The sequence below is a fragment of the Vidua chalybeata genome, chromosome 10 (assembly GCF_026979565.1).
Source record: "Vidua chalybeata isolate OUT-0048 chromosome 10, bVidCha1 merged haplotype, whole genome shotgun sequence".
Classification (NCBI taxonomy): Eukaryota; Metazoa; Chordata; class Aves; order Passeriformes; family Viduidae; genus Vidua; species Vidua chalybeata.
The window spans coordinates 1,422,507-1,441,721 of NC_071539.1; the positions used below are offsets into that span (position 1 = coordinate 1,422,507).

Here is a 19,215-nt window from a genome sequence, read left to right on the forward strand (position 1 = left end):
AAATCCAACCCTGCAGTTTTTATTTAGGATCTTGTTGCCTTCCAGGTTGTATTAGCACCAGCCTCTAAAAATATCTTTTTTTTTTTGTTGCAATAAGTGACTTTTTCAGGAGGAATGATCAGTTTGTGTCCGTGGCTGCCCGGGAAAGGCCCAGAGGTGGAGCAGGAGCAGTGGAGATATCCTGGGGCAGCAGGCACTGCCGAGCTCATTGCCCACCCTTAATTGACCACTTTGGGAAATTAAACTTCACAAGGCAATGCCAAGGGCCCTCCAGTCATCAATAAAGCCACAGAGCTGCGAGTGACAGCTGCTTTGATGCTTTTCATTGGGATAAAACCAAAAAAAGGAGCCTTAAAGAAGCTCTGAATGCATAAGTGCTGTTCATTTGGAGCTCAGGCTCGAGTCTGATTCTGTGCAAAGTTGGTTTTTTGTGCAGCCCAGGTGTTGGGCACACACAGTGTGTTTAAAGCAGAGCTCATCCGTGCTCTAGAACCTCTCATTCCTCCCTTTGGAAAAAGGTGTCTTTGCAGGTTGTTGGGTTTTTTAGTGCCTCAGTTTTCCGTTTGGAAAAGGAACTCCCATTAGCGGGGAGTTGCCTTTTTGATTTCACTGTGCCTGCATTCTAAACCACTATGTATTTTAACTTTTTTTTTTTTTTTAATTCTCTTTTTTCTCTGCTACCAAAGCTCTGGCCATGAAATAGAATCTGTTTTTTCTTTGCTGCAGAGCTCGTGTTTCTCGAGGCAGCCCTGCACAAGCAGATGCTTAAGGATGCCCTGGTAATCCAAGACCCTCTTTGCTCTGTACATTGTTGCTCTTTCCAGGGTTCATTTCTAACACTGATTTTCCCACTGTGAAACACTAAATAGTGGAATTCATGAGTAAAATTTTACTTTTTATTCCCATCTTTCACTCTTTCTAATTCTGATAATGTATAGCAAGAACAGAATCTGGTTAAAATGGTGAAGGCAAAAAAAAAAAAAAAGTGGATTTCTGCCAAAGAAATGATATGGAGAGGTTGTGTGGAGTGATAGAGCAAGGGGGAGTGAATTTCCAGTGCCAGAGGGCAGGGCTGGATGGGATTTTGGGAAGGAATTCCTCCCTGGGAGGGTGAGGAGAGGCTGGGATGGAATTCCCAGAGCAGCTGTGGCTGCCCCTGGATCCCTGGCAGTGCCCAGGGCCAGGCTGGGAGCACCTGGGGCAGTGGGAGGTGGCCCTGCCATGGGTGTGGATGAGCTTTAAGGTCCCTCCCAACCCAAAGCATCCCCTGATTCTCTAGAAGCCCAGCATCCATGCCCTGGAATCCTTTGCTGTCAGTTTTTCCTGGCATTCCAGGCATTGCTCCTTAGCAGGACGTGGCTGTATGCAGGCAGGCTTTGGGGACCTTTGTCACAAACCTTATCCCATAAAAATCCATTTTCCTGTGGGATCCAGGTTGGTGCCATGCCCAAAGTGTGCTCTGGGGGTGAGTTCATGATTAATCTGATTAAAGCTCTGCTATCTGCCACTCCCTGGCTGTCCTCTCATCCTTTGTGCTGCTGCTTCTCCTCCCACATCTGAACTCCTGAGCTTTACATTTTCCCAGTTTCCAACTCTGAGGCTCCCAAAAATTCCAGGGCAAGATGTAGAGCTGCTAATTCATCTGCTCCTGGTGCAGCTTTCTTGGCATCAAACCTCAGCCATGGCAAAGCTGCACTTGACTTCAGTGATTCCAGATTCTCCCGAGCTGGGATGTTCTAGGAAGAAAAGGTTCCCAAAAGAAATGGGATAATTGCAGGCATGTGCAGAGCTTTTGTCCTTTTGCTGTTAAAATAGAGTATGAATAATGCTCTGAACAAAATATTTAATGTTAAATATGGGTGAGGGTAATAAAAAGATGGGAAAACTTGGATTTGTTTTTGCCTGGTGTAACTGAAGACAAGTGTGTTAGGTAGATAATGTATATTTAAAAACTGAAATCTAGAAAGATCTGGGAATTTAGTATCTATACCATAATTGTAACTATAACTAAAATGTTTTGATTGTTCTCTTGTAGAATTTTATTTTGAGTCTAAGTTTTCTGCAAAGTTCTTACATGCAAAGCCCCAGAATCCTGGGAAATGTGTTTCAATGGGGAGTTTCCTTATCCATGGGTATTATTGTAAGATATTCTCCAGTTGTGTTTTTTATTGCATCATATCCATATCTGCTAGGAAGGCAACCTCTCAATGAATTTAAAGGGTCAGGTCACACTCAGCTCAAATAACTGATGTAAATTCTGGTTGTAATTCTGTGCCACAGATTTATATCCTAGAAATGAAGGCAAGGCCAGCAGCGTGGGTTTATTATTTTTAAGTCTGTATAAACTCTTAGATATCTATTTTTCCTCCATGATTTTTGGTTCTCTTCTATGGAAGCATGCAGGGATAAAGTGAATTGTGATAGAATTTAAATTAATCTGTGGCACAGCACTGGAAAGCTGTTCCCAGTCTATATCAAAAAGAGATGCTAAAAGTTTTCCTGTTAAAGCTCTGAGCTTCTTGATTGGAGAATGGGTGAAAAAAAAAAGCAAAGCCTTTTCCTATTTTTCTCCTATATAGTCTTCTTGAAGTTCTTCCAAATTAGATTTTAAATGCCAATTAGGAGGTTGAATATACTAAAATAAAAGCAAATACAACCAAAATGGCCTCACCTTATGGCTAGTTAGGCTTTTTCTCTCAAAAGCAGAACCTTTGCTCTGAGCATGGCTTTGAGAAAGATATTCAGCTTAATGAACACATTAATTAGAACCATAACTATTTATAAGATAATTAGAAACGAAGCACGGTAAACTGGGCTTTTCCTGCAATTAATGGAGGATTAATTACTGGAGGTAATGAAGTGGATTTTTAAATGCATTAAGGTGAAGTACAGAGATGTGCAAGGCTTTGTGATAGTTGCATAATTATTCCAGGCTGTTTGAGCAGAGCTCCTATGAGCTCGCTAATAAGCATCATTGCATCATTATGTATGCACTTAAAAAGACTTACCACCAAAATGACTGCCTAATTATTTCTAATTGGCAGGACTCTGTGTAGTCATTGAGCTGTTTGTAGCCATTTTAAGGTTCATTTAACTATCCTCGGGGCCATGTGATAGATGGAAAAAAGCTCCTGCTCCGTGCTGGCCTTGGCTGGCGCCGTTAATCAGTTTTGGTGGGCTCCAGTTTGAAATGCATTTGCTCCTGCAGAGGTCAAAACCCGAAGTAGTCCAAGCAAAGTTTGGCTTTTTGAAGCCACTTGACTGTATTCATTAGCAATTAGTAAAATAATTGTGTCTGTGGCTGTGTTTGGATTTCTGTCGGGCCGGGTGTGCTTTCATCGCCGCCCTTCTTTCGGCACATCAGCTTCCCAGGAATCCAGAGCTCCTTCCCAGAGCCCCTTCAGCAGCTTCAGTGCAGTGCCACATGTTCAGCTGCAGCACCTTCCTCCAGTCCCTTGAGCCAGCTCCCAGCATTTCAGCCCCAGCAGCTCCCCAGTGCTTCCCAAGTGGAAGTTTGTACCCCGGGATGAGGCAGGGCACGTCCGAGGAGCCGGGGCTGAGCGCTGGGAGAGGCAGCCAGGAGCACCAAACCTGCTGCTTGCAGGGTTTTAGGGGTCATCCATTCCCTGAGAGGCAGCCAGGAGCACCAAACCTGCTGCTTGCAGGGTTTTAGGGGGCATCCATTCCCTGAGAGGCAGCCAGGAGCAGCAAACCTGCTGCTTGCAGGGTTTTAGGGGTCATCCATTCCCTGAGAGGCAGCCAGGAGCACCAAACCTGCTGCTTGCAGGGTTTTAGGGGGCATCCATTCCCTGAGAGGCAGCCAGGAGCAGCAAAACCTGCTGCTTGCAGGGTTTTAGGGGTCATCCATTCCCTGAGAGGCAGCCAGGAGCACCAAACCTGCTGCTTGCAGGGTTTTAGGGGGCATCCATTCCCTGAGAGGCAGCCAGGAGCACCAAACCTGCTGCTTGCAGGGTTTTAGGGGGCATCCATTCCCTGAGAGGCAGCCAGGAGCAGCAAACCTGCTGCTTGCAGGGTTTTAGGGGCCATCCATTCCCTGAGAGGCAGCCAGGAGCAGCAAAACCTGCTGCTTGCAGGGTTTTAGGGGGCATCCATTCCCTGAGAGGCAGCCAGGAGCACCAAACCTGCTGCTTGCAGGGTTTGGGAGCTGGGGACATCCATTCCCCAGCTCTGCTATCCCAGGACATCTCCCAGCAGCAGGAATAATCCCAGATCTGTGTTGGGCCAGCAGGAATTCCATTGGAAACGTCGTGGCTCCCCCTCTGCAAGCGGAGAGGGGAAAACCTCTCCTGCTTGGAGAGGGCAGAATCAGCCTGGGGGGGTTTTATCTCCCCAGCTCTGTCAGGCTGAACGTGAGATCCCGTTTGGAGAGCGCCTGGGAAGGTGCTGGGTGTAATCACAACCATCTGCAGGGCACTGTGAGCTACAGGAGCCACACGGGCAGCAGACTGCAGCCTGAGAAAAGAAAGGTCAGCAGTGCAAAAAATGGGCTTTGAGGGATTTTATATTAATGCAGAACCCAAACAATTATTGTGGTTAAAGTGTAAGGTTGATTAAGAAGAGTTATGAATTGGGAAGCAACCAAAATGTCATGTATTCATGAGATATTGGTTCAAATAACAGATATTGGTTCAAATAACAGATATTGGTTCAAATAACAGATATTGGTTCAAATAACAGATAAAGGATTAAAGCAAATGAATTGTGGCAGTGTAAACTAAAATAAAAACAAATCCTTGAGGAGCACTGCAGAATTGTTTCAATTTTTTACAAACTGGTTTAATTGTGGGACTTTTCTAAGGGTAGTATTTTGATTACTCTGTAAGCAAATATTCAATACAGAAGAATGATGTAAAATAGAAATAGCCTTTCTTATTAATTAAGAATTTTATTTTACAGAGTCCCATCAAATATGTTGTGATGGAAATTGCTCAGTAGATTATCAGAACTAGGAAATGCATTTTAGAGTGAAACTGCTCTTTTAATTACATCCATATAATATGGAAAATGGGAAATTAAATTAAATTAGACTTTCAGTGAAAATGGTACCCACTTCCTCAGAAGGTGATGGTGGGAGGATGGGTTGTTCCTCAGCCCTTGGCTGAAAGGAGCATTGGGAATGTGAGTGTTGTGGATCAGGCAGCAGGATAAAGCCAGAGCTGGAGCATGCTGGTGGCTCTAAAATACCTGAATTCTGGGGTGTTCCCTCCCTTCAGCTGGGTGAAAAGATGGAATTCTCTGAATAATCCACTGAAATCTTGGCCTTGCTTGGAGCATGGCTCCTGGTGGGGAGGTGAAGGTGGGGAAACAAACCATGGGGTTTGTGGGGAGTCCCAGCTCTGGGCTGAAGGATTCTTGGGATGGTTTCAGCTGGGCCAGGGCATGGTTTGAGCTCTCCCAGGAGATGGTTTTTAAGCTCCCCCAGGGGATGGTTTTTAAGCTCCCCCAGGGGATGGTTTGAAGCTCTCCCAGGAGATGGTTTGAAGCTCTCCCAGGAGATGGTTTTTAAGCTCACCCAGGGGATGGTTTGAGGCTCTCCCAGGGGATGGTTTAAAGCTCCCCCAGGGGATGGTTTTTAAGCTCTCCCAGGGGTTGGTTTGAAGCTCCCCCAGGGGTTGGTTTAAAGCTCCCCCAGGGGATGGTTTGAAGTTCTCCCAGGGGTTGGTTTTTAAGCTCTCCCAGGGGATGGTTTTTAAGCTCCCCCAGGGGATGGTTTGAAGGTCTCCCAGGGGATGGTTTGAAGCTCTCCCAGGAGATGGTTTGAAGCTCTCCCAGGAGATGGTTTTTAAGCTCACCCAGGGGATGGTTTGAGGCTCTCCCAGGGGATGGTTTTTAAGCTCTCCCAGGGGTTGGTTTGAAGCTCACCCAGGGGTTGGTTTAAAGCTCCCCCAGGGGATGGTTTTTAAGCTCTCCCAGGGGTTGGTTTTTAAGCTCTCCCAGGGGATGGTTTGAAGCTCCCCCAGGAGATGGTTTGAAGCTCCCCAGGGGATGGTTTGGAGCTCCCCCAGGGGATGGTTTTGAAGCTCTCCCAGGAGATGGTTTGAAGCTCCCCCAGGGGATGGTTTGAAGCTCCCCCAGGGGATGGTTTTTAAGCTCCCCCAGGGGTTGGTTTGAAGCTCCCCCAGGGGATGGTTTGAAGCTCCCCCAGGGGATGGTTTTGAAGCTCCTCCAGGGGATGGTTTGAAGCTCCCCCAGGGGATGGTTTGAAGCTCCCCCAGGGGATGGTTTTTAAGCTCTCCCAGGAGATGGTTTTTAAGCTCCCCCAGGGGATGGTTTTTAAGCTCCCCCAGGGGATGGTTTTGAAGCTCTCCCAGGAGATGGTTTGAAGCTCTCCCAGGAGATGGTTTTTAAGCTCACCCAGGGGATGGTTTGAGGCTCTCCCAGGGGTTGGTTTAAAGCTCTCCCAGGGGATGGTTTGAAGCTCCCCCAGGGGTTGGTTTTTAAGCTCTCCCAGGGGATGGTTTTTAAGCTCCCCCAGGGGATGGTTTAAAGCTCCCCCAGGGGATGGTTTTGAAGCTCTCCCAGGAGATGGTTTGAAGCTCCCCCAGGGGATGGTTTGAGGCTCTCCCAGGGGATGGTTTAAAGCTCTCCCAGGGGATGGTTTTTAAGCTCTCCCAGGGGATGGTTTTTAAGCTCTCCCAGGGGATGGTTTTTAAGCTCCCCCAGGGGATGGTTTTTAAGCTCACTCAGGGGTTGGTTTTTAAGCTCCCCCAGGGGTTGGTTTGAAGCTCCCCCAGGGGATGGTTTTTAAGCTCCCCCAGGGGATGGTTTGAAGCTCCCCCAGGGGATGGTTTGAAGCTCCCCCAGGGGATGGTTTGAAGCTCTCCCAGGGGATGGTTTTTAAGCTCCCCCAGGGGATGGTTTGAAGGTCTCCCAGGGGATGGTTTTAGCTCCCCCAGGGGTTGGTTTGAAGCTCCCCCAGGGGATGGTGGCACCCCGGTGGCCTGCGGTCACTCGGTGAGCCCCAGGTGATGGGGACAGGGAAGGGCTGGCTGGGATGGAGCTCTTTGCCCTCTGCAGCATCCAGGAGTATCCAGAAGAGAAATGTCAGAGACTTGGAGCTTGGTCAGCAGCAGGAACCATGAAGTGAGGGAGAAACATGAGAAATACATCAGTAAAAATATACAAATACACAGCAGTAACACCTGGGGACAGCAGTGACTCCCAGAGGGGTGTCAGGCACATTTCCCTTGGTTAGTACATTGGTAACTCAATGCAAGTTACACATTTCAGGTCTAAAATCCCATTATATTCCTATTCCCTCCCCTCCAACATCCCCAGGACGGTGTTAATGGTGATGGTGTGACTCTTCCCAGAGTTGTGGGGACAGAATTGTGGAAGGGTTTGAGTGACACAACAGGTACTGGTTTATTTTGGGAATTTCTTTTTGGAATGCCTCAACTGCCTGGTTTGGGTGATATTCTCAGCGATGGAAATAATTCAGTTTTCATTTTAATTCTTGCCCTCAGGTCTGGAAATGCAGGTGAGTGTGGTCCATAAGAGCTGCTGCTGCAGAGGAAGGAACCTGTCACAATTTCCTGGGTTGGCCGTGGCTTTGTGAGGTTCTTTTGTGTTTTAAACAAAAAGCAGAGCTTGGAAGAAAGTTCTGTGAGGTCCTTTTTTAAACAAAGCCTAGCTATGTAGAAATCACATCATAATTCACCTTTATTCCCCATTTAAATGAGCACTGACACCAAGCAGGCTGTGCTCAGCATCATCAGCTGATCAGAACAGTCAGAACACATTTTGAAATGTAATAATTAAGTACTTCTGTTGCTTTATGTATTTTTTTTTTAATATCCAGATTTTGTTGTTTCTCTCTTTCTGGTCTGGTTTATTTGACAATATTTTATGTAACTATTGCACATTCCATGAGGAAAACACTATTTTTTAGAATAGTAAATGAAATATTCAGAGTTTCTTCCCTGGAGTTTTTAATTAGCCATAAGAATTGGGCTTGGGCAGGGTTAGAGGTGATAACTCCCAGGAAAGGAAATTTTGGGGCTGATAAAGGTGGCAGCTCCGTGGTCTTGAGCAGTCTGCAGGATTGGAGCTGTTCAGTTTTCATCCAGGGGAATACAAAACCAGCCCCTGCTTTCCTCTGTCTGCTCTGTGTTTGTTAAATGCAAAATATTTAAAAGGAGATGCATCCAGCTTGCATGGAAATTAGGAAATTATCCCTGTGCTTATAGAGTGCACTGGAAAATAGACACAAAATATCCAAACTCTTTATGTTATGCTGTCCCTCCACAGGATTTTGGGTGGATGATGTGAAATATTTTTCCTTTTCTTGTGTGTTTCTAAAGCCTTTTAATGGCTTGATTTTTGGAGTCCAGTTATAGCAATTTTCATTAAAAATGTTAAGTTTATTTTGTTTTTATTTTGGGGAAACGAGATATTCTAAAAATCTATATTCTTCATAAACATGTGGTGGTAAAAATTACTGGTGGAATACCTTAAAGTTTTTTATATCTCATAAAATTTAAACCTTAATCTGTTTGGTTATCACTGAGTTAAAGAAAAAAAAAAAGCCTTTTTTCAAAGCTGTGAGCACAGAGAATGGGTTCATTTGTTTTACTCAGGAAAAGGCAGAGACACAGCTTTTTTATCCAGGTGTTATTATTTGTGTTTGTGGTCTTTATGAATCCAGTCAGTCTCGTTATTCCCAGTCTTCCAAAATAGGTATTTATTTCTAGGAAATGCCTTAATCCAGTCTTTAAGCAGATTTTTTCTTTGCCTTTTAAGCAGTGTTGAAGAATGAGGAATATTCAGGTTTTTCCCCTGTTGTTTCAATTTTGGCTCTGTGCTGGTGGCACTTTGAGATTTCAGTTGCCAGTGCTGGTGCTGGACGACCTAAATTGGGATTTTTGGGTTTTTTTTGCAGTTTCTGAGAGCAGGTGGTGTCCTGGTGTGTGAGCTGATTTCAAATATCTCTTTAGGTAATTCCCTTCAGCTGCCTAATAACAATTTGGGGGTGTGAGGACACACAACTCTTAGAGAGTCTTTAAGCTCAGACCATCACTGGGGCCTCAGTCTTGGAGGTTTTATGATCCCAAAACCTGAATTATTTGGTTTGTCCCAGCCAGACAAGAGGAGCAGTGTTTACCTGTAATTAATCTGAGCTGAGGCACGGGGGAAGTGGAAAATCTCAAGCTGAAAATCTCTCCTGTCTGTCCCTTAACATTTTACCATAATATCAGAGGTGTTGTCAAATTTACAACAAATAATTGCCTGGGTCGTGATTCCATCTGGAAAAGGACTTGGAGCCTTTTCCCTGGCTCTGGGATCCATCCAGGGCAGAGGCAGAGAGGAATAGCCTGGGCTGTTTGTCCTGAGTCCTGCTAGAAAGCTGCACCTTTGTTTTTTTTCAAATAGATTCCAGCTGCTTGGAGAAGGGAATAATTCCACGTGCTTGTAAGAATTAATTGCAAGGCCTGATGGATCTGCTTGCTCATGGAATATGGGGCTTGTTTGTTCCTGTAGAATTTGAGTTTTCCCTTTTTTTTTTTTTTTTTTTGGAGAAAATATAAAATATCTTTCCTCCTGGATTGCAGCATTTAAACCTATTCATTCAGCCCATTTTTTTTTTTTTTTTTTTTTTCCTGGTTGCTTTTCCTCAGCCTAAGCAGGGGCAGTTCTGGGGTTTGGCTGGGAGAGGATGGAATTTCCTTGCTGGTATCTTTGTGTGGCAAATGAGAACTCTTGTGCTTTTGCCTCACCTCGTGCTTTAAACTCTTTGTATGACCAGAAGACAAAATGGGTGTTCTCAACTCAGTTGAGCCTTTTTTGTTTGTTTTGTTTTCAGATTATTGGAATAATATTTACTTCCCTTATCAGCCTTAACTTTGGTTTTGTATGGAAGTTTTTATCTGATGTACCTGCAGCTGGGTATTGCACCCTTTTTTTTTTTTTTTCTTAAGGTGTGTGTGGGGTTTTTGCCCTTGAATTCCAAGACTGCTTTGAATGAGAAAGGACAAGGAATGGGAGAAGCTTTTGGTTGTTTGTTTAATAGGACAAAGTACTGGTTTCTCTATTAACTTCGGTTTCTTTATTATTTTATTCCCTAGAGATTATTGGAATTAGATTCCAGATTTTTCTGCTCAGTCATGACATGGCTACAGGAATATAAGGTTTGGGATACACTCTGAGAAATTGTGAGGGAAATTCATGTCAGGTAAAACCAGATGGGTTTTTGTCTGATGATCTTAATTTGAGGCTGAATTTTAGGAAGGAGTCTTTAAGGAGATTGACAAGGGAAATAAATGATTTATCTCCCTGCTTGAGTAGGAGCAGTTTAATCCATGATTTAGCTCTTGGATAACATTCAGTAAAGTCTATTTTTGGTTTTATTTTGGCATGAAGTGTTCATTGAGGTGCTCCTGCACCTGGCAGGGCCTGGTGGGCTTCTCTCCCATGGCCCATTCCTCAGTGCCTGGATTCCTTGGGATGTGCAGGGAATTGTGCCTGGGTTCCATGGGATCCAGGGAATTGTGCCTGGGTTCCATGGGATCCAGGGAATTGTGCCTGGATTCAATGGGATCCAGGGATTTGTGCCTGGGTTCCATGGGATCCAGGGATTTGTGCCTGGGTTCCATGGGATCCAGGGAATTGTGCCTGGGTTCCATGGGATGAGCAGGGAATTGTGCCTGGGTTCCATGGGATGAGCAGGGAATTGTGCCTGGGTTCCATGGGATGGAGGCAGGGAATTGTGCCTGGGTTCCATGGGATGGAGGCAGGGAATTGTGCCTGGGTTCCCTGGGATCCAGGGATTTGTGCCTGGGTTCCATGGGATGGAGGCAGGGAATTGTGCCTGGGTTCCATGGGATCCGGGGAATTGTGCCTGGGTTCCATGGGATCCAGGGAATTGTGCCTGGGTTCCATGGGATGAGCAGGGAATTGTGCCTGGGCTCCATGGGATCCAGGGAATTGTGCCTGGGTTCCATGGGATCCAGGGAATTGTGCCTGGGTTCCATGGGCTGTAGTTCTGGGCACAGCCCTGTGGCCCCAGGGCTCATTTAGGGAACTCTCTGTCTTTGGGGTTGGTTCTCCTCCTCCCAGCTGCTCTCCCGTGGCTTTTCCAGCACCTCTCCGGTGACCAGGGCACTCTGGATCCTTCCCAAGGACTCCTTGTGGGATAACCAAGGCACAGTGGCAGAGGAATCCAGAGCAGGAGGCTCTCCAGGAGTCTGGAAAACTCGAGGTGTGCCAAACCAGCTGCTCTAGAATTCCAGCACTGTCCCACCCCTGGTTCTGCTCTCCCTGCTGCCTTTCCAGTAACTCCATCCCTTCAAAATGACAGCTGTGGGAATTTCACCTCCTCAAATGTTTGATAGTGTCATTACCATGATTGAAAAGTGAGGAACTGCTGGGGCTGAGTTGGTGCTGGTGTTTGGCAAATCCATTTCCTCAGCTCTGCATTTGGCAGAATTTGCCACACAAAGAAACCAGCAAGGGAATTCTTCCTCTCCCGGCCAAATCCCGGAGCTGTCACTGCTTAGGCTGAGGAAAAGGCAACCCGGAAGAAATGTGCTGAATGAGAGTGTAAATGGTACAATCCTGGAGGAAGGACATTTTACATCATCTCTGAAATAGCTGATACTTGTCCCAGTTGTTTTTATTTCATCCTGCTTCTCTCTGACACTGTGGGTGATAATTTTTTAAATCTTAAATATTCCCTTATTCCAAAATATGTTTTGGCACTTCCCAACTGTCCAAACTGCTGGTTTGAAAGAACTCTTTCCTCTTAGCATCAGTCTCATTTCAGGTTGAAACTCTTGACTCTTCTGCTGCCTACTTTTGTTATCACTCACCTTATATTGAACAGTAAATTAAAAAAAACAATTACTATTATCATACATATTATCTATATAGAACTTGCATTTTAAAACTGCAAGCTAATAATGACCTGCAATGTTTAATGGAGGCAGCTATGTTTACCTCACATACACATCTTTAATAATTCCTGCAGTCTGAATGGCTGCAATTGATACCCAAAATTATTTTACCTTTCCAACAACTCGTACTGTGATTTTTTTTTTTTTCTTTTGTTTTTTTTCTCCCTGGTGGTGAAGTTGAGTTAAACAAGGAACTTTCTCTTAATATGCTTTGAAAGAGAACATGGCATTTTGCTGCAATTACTCGTGTGTTTGCACTCTGGCTTTATTACCAGTCTGAGCAGCCAGGTTGATGCAGCGCAGTTGTTCCATTGTTCTGGCCCAGCCCTTGGATTTATGGCTGAAGTATTAAAGAGCCCTGGATTTGCTGGCTTTTGTTTGTGGCCATTGAGCTAAAAATAATCTAATAAGGCTTGTGTCAGGTGAGAGATGCTTAGAAGAATTCCAGGGGAGAAGTTGACATCTCAGCACCGTTCTTTGGAGTGGGGAGGGTGCTGTTTTGCCAAGGAAAAAAAGATTATTTTTGCAAAAGTTGGTCTTTCTTGGAAGAGCTCAAAGAGAAGAAAACAAACCCTGTCTTGGTTTTGGGCTCTAATTCCTGCTTCCATTTAAAAAAGTCTCTCTTTTGCAGTTGTAACCTTTTGAAGAGATTAGATTGGCCCTCTAAGATAGAGTTCAGTGCTTTAGTGCAATATAATTGGGGAAATACTAAACGCTGCTGACCTCATTTCCTTTAGAACAATGAGAATTAATAGTTGCACGTTTTATTAGGCTGATATTCCAGATGTAGTGTACATTTAATTAAGTGTAGTTTCCTTTTGGTTATGGTATGTGGCTCTGCTTTTTGTCGCAAATTCTTTCTAGTTTTACAGTTTTCCACATGTTTTCTTTCACCATTTATGATTTTTTCAAAGCGGGGCTATAAGGATTTAAATCACTTTAGCATGCAGCAAAACAGTTCCCATTCAAACAATAAACGCCATTTTAAAAAGCCTTTAGATCTTCTGTCACTTCATAAATATAAATGTATAAAAACATTATGCAGTTGTAGTGCCCACCTGCTAATTAAATGCAGATTTCCTCAAACTTGTTTTAAAATCCGCTTATTTGTTTCAACTCAGTCTCTGCTCAGAATACATATGGCCCTTGTGAAACTAATTATGCTTATGGAGCAGCTGTTAAATTTAGTGCAACTAATTTTATCCAATATTTTACATTTTAATTGATTACCTGTGAAGAAATTAGCAAATTAACACTTATTGTGCAGTAACTGAATGGGCTTTTATGGAGACTTTCAATTTTTACAAGCGGCCCGAGTGCTGATGGAATAAAGCCATTTCTTAGGGTTTGAGATAGGGAAGTTATTGGTGAGCCTTGATTATCTGGTGTGAGAATTTAGGGATCCCGAGTGATGCCAAGCATCTGTGTGTTCTGCAACTTAGACATGAAAAGCAGATTGGAAAGTAATGGCTTTTCACAGAATTTTGGGAACATATGGGCTTATCTGGATCTAAGAACCCTTTGAAGATCTTTGAACTTGACTAAATGACTTAACCTTTGGCATGGTGGGTGGGTGTTTTGGTGTCGTTTGGGGGGAAGGGGATCCATGCTGGAAATCTCCTCTACAGCTTCATTTTTTTTTTTGTGGTTTGCTTTTTTTCCTTCTGGTAGTTCCATCATTTGAACATTTGGGGCCTTGCTTTAATAGGACTAATTGTGACTCTTGTTATTTTTCAACAGCAGATAAAATAGAAAATTTGTCTTCTCTGCCAGATCTGTGGCCTTTTGTTGTGGTTTGGGGATGAGCTGGGGAACACAGATGACTTTTGGGAGCTCCATTTCAGGAAGTTTTATCTTGATTCCCTGCCCTGTAGATCCTGCAAGATCCTTGAATAGGAATTAAGGAGCAGTAGAGAGAGACTCTTCCCAAGGCCATGGAGTGATGGGACAAGTGGGAATGGCCTGAAGCTGATGGAGGGGAGGTTTGGATGGGATGTTGGGGTGGAATCCATCCCTGTGAGGGTGGTGGGACACTGGGTGCCCAGGGAGGCTGTGCCATGGCAGGGACACCTTCCACTGGCCCAGGGAGCTCCAGTCCTGGCCTTGGACACTGCCAGGGATGGGGAAATTTGATGCAATAACTCTTTTAATTTTTAAAAGCTGTTTCCTGTATATAAATGGCACCTGCCACCAGTTCTGCACAGGCATGGGAATGAGCAGAAATCCAGGAACTGAGCATCCAGCCTGCCCGAGCTGAATTTGTTACTTGCACCTGCAAAAGGTAGAAGTGAAGTCCAGTTCAGATTTGAGCTGAGAAACTGAAGTTCTTTAGCAATAAATATTTTAGATCCCTGTTATTCCTGGTGGGAGGACTGTGCCATTAAGTCAGGAGAGGCCCTGCATCAATTAGAGGTGATTTGTGTTGCTACAAGGCTTTGTTTTGTTGTTTGGGGTTTATTTTCTGTTTTGGACTCACCTGCAGAGTTCTGAGAAGTCAGGGTTACCTGGGAATAGTGGATTTAGGGCAGTGCTCTGTAAATCTGTGCTGCCTCATCATGATGTTTGTAAAAGCAGTTTCTCTGTGCCAAACAAAAATTAGATTTAACAGCCAGAATTCTCTTTCAAGTCAAAACTTCCTCTGCCTGAGGAGTAAGGATGGATGGATGGACACTTTTACACTTGTGATGACACGCTAAAAATCCATTTTGAGGCAGCAAATGTTCTCCAGTTAAGAATACAGCACTGCAGGGGTAATTTGATCTATTTATTAGTGCTAATAGAGTGACCAGGATGGGAGAGCTGCTGTTGGAAGGTACCAGCTGCTGAAACAGGAACCCAGCCCTGACCTCTGGAGCTGCTCCTGGCAGGAACAGGGACCTGAACTCCCATGTGCTGGACAAATTCCAGAAATGTAATTTATAGCCTCATCTGGATGGAGGATTTTCTTTTGCTTAGTCTATGGTTGAGTTTTATTGAGCAGTTGTTGTTTCATAAAAGGAGGGATTTTGTCTGGGTGATTTGGCTTTTAAAGGCCTCGGCAGTTTCGCCCTCCGAGAGGTGCTAAAGAAACTTTTCATACTGTTTTAAAAATTCCCCATTTCCCTCAGTACTTAATGGAACTTTTCCACGAGGTGCCAGCAGAACTTTGATGGGAATCATGGAATTGTGGAATCGTGGGATGGGTTGGGTTGGGAAGGACCTTAAAGCCCATCTCATTCCATCCCCTGGGATGGACCCTGGGAAGGGACACATTCCAAAGGCCAGGTGCTCAGCTAGAAGAAACCAAGGAAAACTTGACCTGATTTATCTCAAATATTCCTTGTCCACTCAGGTAGCATTGATCCATGATAAATTATTAAATAAAACTTAGAAAATCCTCTACAAGAAATTCAGGAATAATGAAATCATTTTGGACACACAAAGAACCAGCCCTAATACTTCTTGATCTTTTTTTTTCCATTTTGTTAACGGATGAATCCTACCTTGTGTGTTTTAAGTTATTTTGCATCTCTTTTCAGAGCAAGAGCAATGTTTTCTTTTTCACTTCTTTTGCTAAATTGTCAGTTTAAAGGTATTAAATTGTGAAATGTGCTACATCATTAGATCTTTATTGAAATTAAATAATAAAATATAACTATAAAATCCATAACTATAAAACCCTAAAATTGTATTTTATATAAACTAAGTTTATATATCAATTCAGAATGTTTGGAAGGTGGGGTATGTAACAAGGCTGAGGTGCAGTGCTGGGAAATGGCTGATGGGTTGTTCTGATGATGACATTTTGTAACTGTGAAAGTAGGGCAGTAAGATCTCAGAGATTTTCACTCTAGACCTTTAAAGCATTTAAAAAAGTGTTTGTGTTCAGGGCTGAGTAGCCAAAAGCTTCCAAAACCTGGAGATGAAACCCTTGGTAGCAAACTAGGCCTGCTGATGTCAGATGTCTGACTTCACCCACTGTGATTTTTTTTTTGAGAAAAAAGTTATCTAGATGTCTCTGCAGATGAATTGGTGGTATTTTGTTAGGTTAATTTGGTATTTTACACTTTGGGGATCCTTTCTGTCTGCCTAGAAGCAACCCCTTCTTCCTCTAGTGAAGGAGAACCTTCCTTCACTGTCTGGCTGCTTCTCACAAGAGTTTTGGTGACTCCTCTTTGGCTTGTTTAGATAATCCAACGGATCTTGTAAAAGATTTAACCTGTTTTAATCAGAATCTCTTCTCCAGTTGCTTTGGGGTCATTTTTTCCTGTCAGTCCACCTGATGCCTTAGGATTTAGCTTTTATAATTTCCAGTTTCTGTACTGAATTATAACTGTGTGTGACTCTGAACTCCACACAGAGTGCCAGCAGCTCTCCTCACAGCCCAGGCACACACAACAATCCTTTTCCAGCCCCAGAACCAAGGACACGGCTGCAGCTCCAGCCCCAAAAGTGCAAACAGCAGGGAATGGAGGAGAGCAAACTGAGAGGGTGGGACTGCAGCACCTGGAGCTGGGATTGGACCATGAACCCCAACATGGAAATGGACCAAAACCTGTAAAAGTGTGAAAACTCATGACTCAGGGTCCATCTGGGGTGTAGCTCTGGCTGGGCTCTTGTGCTGCCCAAGGTGTGACCTTTGAGGCCTTTTCATAAATCCCTGCTTTATTCCTTTAACACTGCCCGGTCTCTGTTCCAGGTGGCCTCTCCAGGCATCAGAGTCACCGTCCCTGGGTGTGTTTAAAAGCAGTCTGGATGTGGCACTCAGTGCCAGGTTTAGTTGAGGTGTTAGGGCTGGGCTGGACTCGATGATCTTGGAGTTTTGGAGTCCTGGATGCTGAGAATTCCAGACTTTCTGTGCTGCCAGGCACTGACCCCCAGGGGAACACTGCATTGACCTGAGGTTGTGGAGAAGGCTTCCAAAATTGATTGATAACACTGAGTGTGTAGTTTGATTAGGAATGTGTAATATTATGGGGTGGAAAACTTAGAGTTTAAGGGTTTAGATTATAGTAATGTATACAGAGCTAAGATGGAGGTTTTAGGGTGGAGGCTGGTCCTTCTTCTGCACCTTCTCCATGGGTTTGGGTGGTTCTGTGTAATTGGACAGAAAAGTCCACATTGTGGACTTTGAGTGATTAGTTATTGGGTTAAAAGGGAAAATAATTTCTTATTTGGATAGTTCAGCCTTAAAAGACCTTGTATGGAAAGCTAGTGAGCCATTTTGTAGCTGGTGAGAAGAACTCACTCACAAGAACTTACTCACTTTGTAGCTTGTGAGTTGTAGAACTCGTGACTTGTAATACAGGTAAGAAACAATCAACACCTGAGCCTGAACACACAATGCTGAACACATGTTGCCCTGATTTTTAAGTGTTAAGTTTTCTTTTATAGTTCTTCTGAAAGTTTTAAAGTTCTCATAGAACTTGGTTAACCTTCCTATAATGTTTACATATTTCTACTGGAGTTCTTATGCACTGTCCATGTAAATAATGATTGTTTTGCCTTCTTCTTTGTGAAAGGAGAGAATTGATGGGCTGTTGGGTTGACCAGAAATAATGATTGTTTTGCATTCTTCTTTGTGAGAAGAGAGAATTGATGGGCTGTTGGGTTGACCAGAAATAATGATTGTTTTGCATTCTTCTTTGTGAGAAGAGAGAATTGATGGGCTGATGGTTTGACCAGTGTGGCTGGAGAGGTGGCAATTCCATCCTCCAATCCACTGTCACATTTGGAATTCTGTATATTGCGAGGTCAGAAATAAAATCAGTTCTTCTTCTCTTGAACCCACCAAGCTTCTGCGTGCTCATTACGTGTCCAATAGCGACAAACACGAATCAGTCCCGACCTCGGCAGAGGCAGGAGAAAGAAGCCAAGGCCTGGCAGGGAGGGTCTGTTCCAACCTGGTGCTTCTGCTCCGCGCAGGTCGCGCTCGCGGGCCCGGCAGCGATCCTACAGCCGCAGCAGCGAGAGGTCCGGCCAGCGGAGAACGCCCAGCGCCTCCCGGGAGCGCCGCAGGGGCCGCGACAAGGACAGGGACAAGGCCAAGGACAAGGGCAAAGGGAAGGAGAAAGAAGCTCACGGCGCCAAGGCCGGGTAAGTGAAACGGCAAATGATGGGGCTGGAGCAAGAGCGGGCAGCAGCGCCGTGAGTTTGTGTTGCTGAGTGGGAGCCCAGCACATCCCTCTGGCTGCCCTGGTGGCTCCAGACCCTGGCACAAAGTCAAAACCACCTGTGGCTTCCATTTTAGCCCGTGGAAAAAGCTGCCAACTTGTCGGAACCCAAGGTGTCCCTCAGACACTCTGGGATGTTCCAGGCCCAGGGCAGAAGCCTCTGAGACCCTGGCAGGCAGCCAGGAACCCCTGTGGCTTTGAGTTTGACCCATGGAACAATTTACCAACCTTGCAGGGAGAACAAGAAATCACAAAAGTTTAGATATTATAATAGAAGTAGTCACAAAGTGAAAGGAAGGATTTTTGAGTGCTGTACAGGGGGGTTTTAGGCCTTGTACAGAGGGGTCTGAGTTTTGTACATGGGGGTCAGAAGTTCTAAGATGGAGGGATTTGGGCGTGCCCTGTCCTCCTTCTTTCTCCTTCCTATCCCCCATGTTCTTGGTGGTGTTGGCACTCCCAGATTGGTTTAGAGTAGAAAGTCACTGTTCAACATAGGTGATAGGCATTGGGGAAAAACTATAAACATTTAATACGTAATGTGTGATATAAAAGATGGCACCAGCCCCTCGAGAGACAGGGACAGAGATGGAGACAGAGAAGAAGACGAAGAGAGACGCAGAGGGAGAAGGAGTCAGGGACAATGTCAGGGAGTCTGTGTGCCTTGAGATTATTGCAATAAACTGTCTTGAGACCAGACGACTGAAGACTGCTGAGTCTTTCTTTGAAGGCACGGGTTGGAGGAGAGACTTTACCACCACCCGGGGTCACCCCAATCTGGGGGAAGGCTCTGGCACCAGCTCTGTGTGAGGAATTACAAACCACAAGGGTTTGAGCAGTGTGGTAGTTGAATTAACACAGGGTGGAAAAGTGGAATTTTGGGGTTTTTACAATGGGGTTCAAGAGGATAAGATGGAGGGATTTGGGCGTGTCCTGACCTTCTTCTCCTTCTCCTTGCCCTCCATGTCTCGCTGTGCTGGTGACACTTTTCTGTTGGTTTCAGGCACAGACACACTGTCCAACACCAATCGCAGACATTGGCACGTTATTGTAACCACGGCACACGGAGTTTTTGGTATAAAATGTGAACACTGCCCTGAGGGCAGACAGAATGCCATGGCCGAGCTGCTGGACAGAGCTCAGCAGGGCAGAGA

At 44.8% G+C, this 19,215-nt stretch overlaps 1 protein-coding gene across 1 annotated transcript in view; it reads left to right on the forward strand.

The window, feature by feature from the left end:
* RSRC1 (arginine and serine rich coiled-coil 1) overlaps nucleotides 1-19,215 on the forward strand; it is a 110,864-nt gene that overhangs the window by 12,057 nt on the left and 79,592 nt on the right. Inside the window, exon 6 of the mRNA XM_053951894.1 lies at nucleotides 17,817-17,987. Coding sequence (XP_053807869.1) covers nucleotides 17,817-17,987 — 171 coding nt within the window. The remainder of the gene's footprint in view (nucleotides 1-17,816; nucleotides 17,988-19,215) is intronic.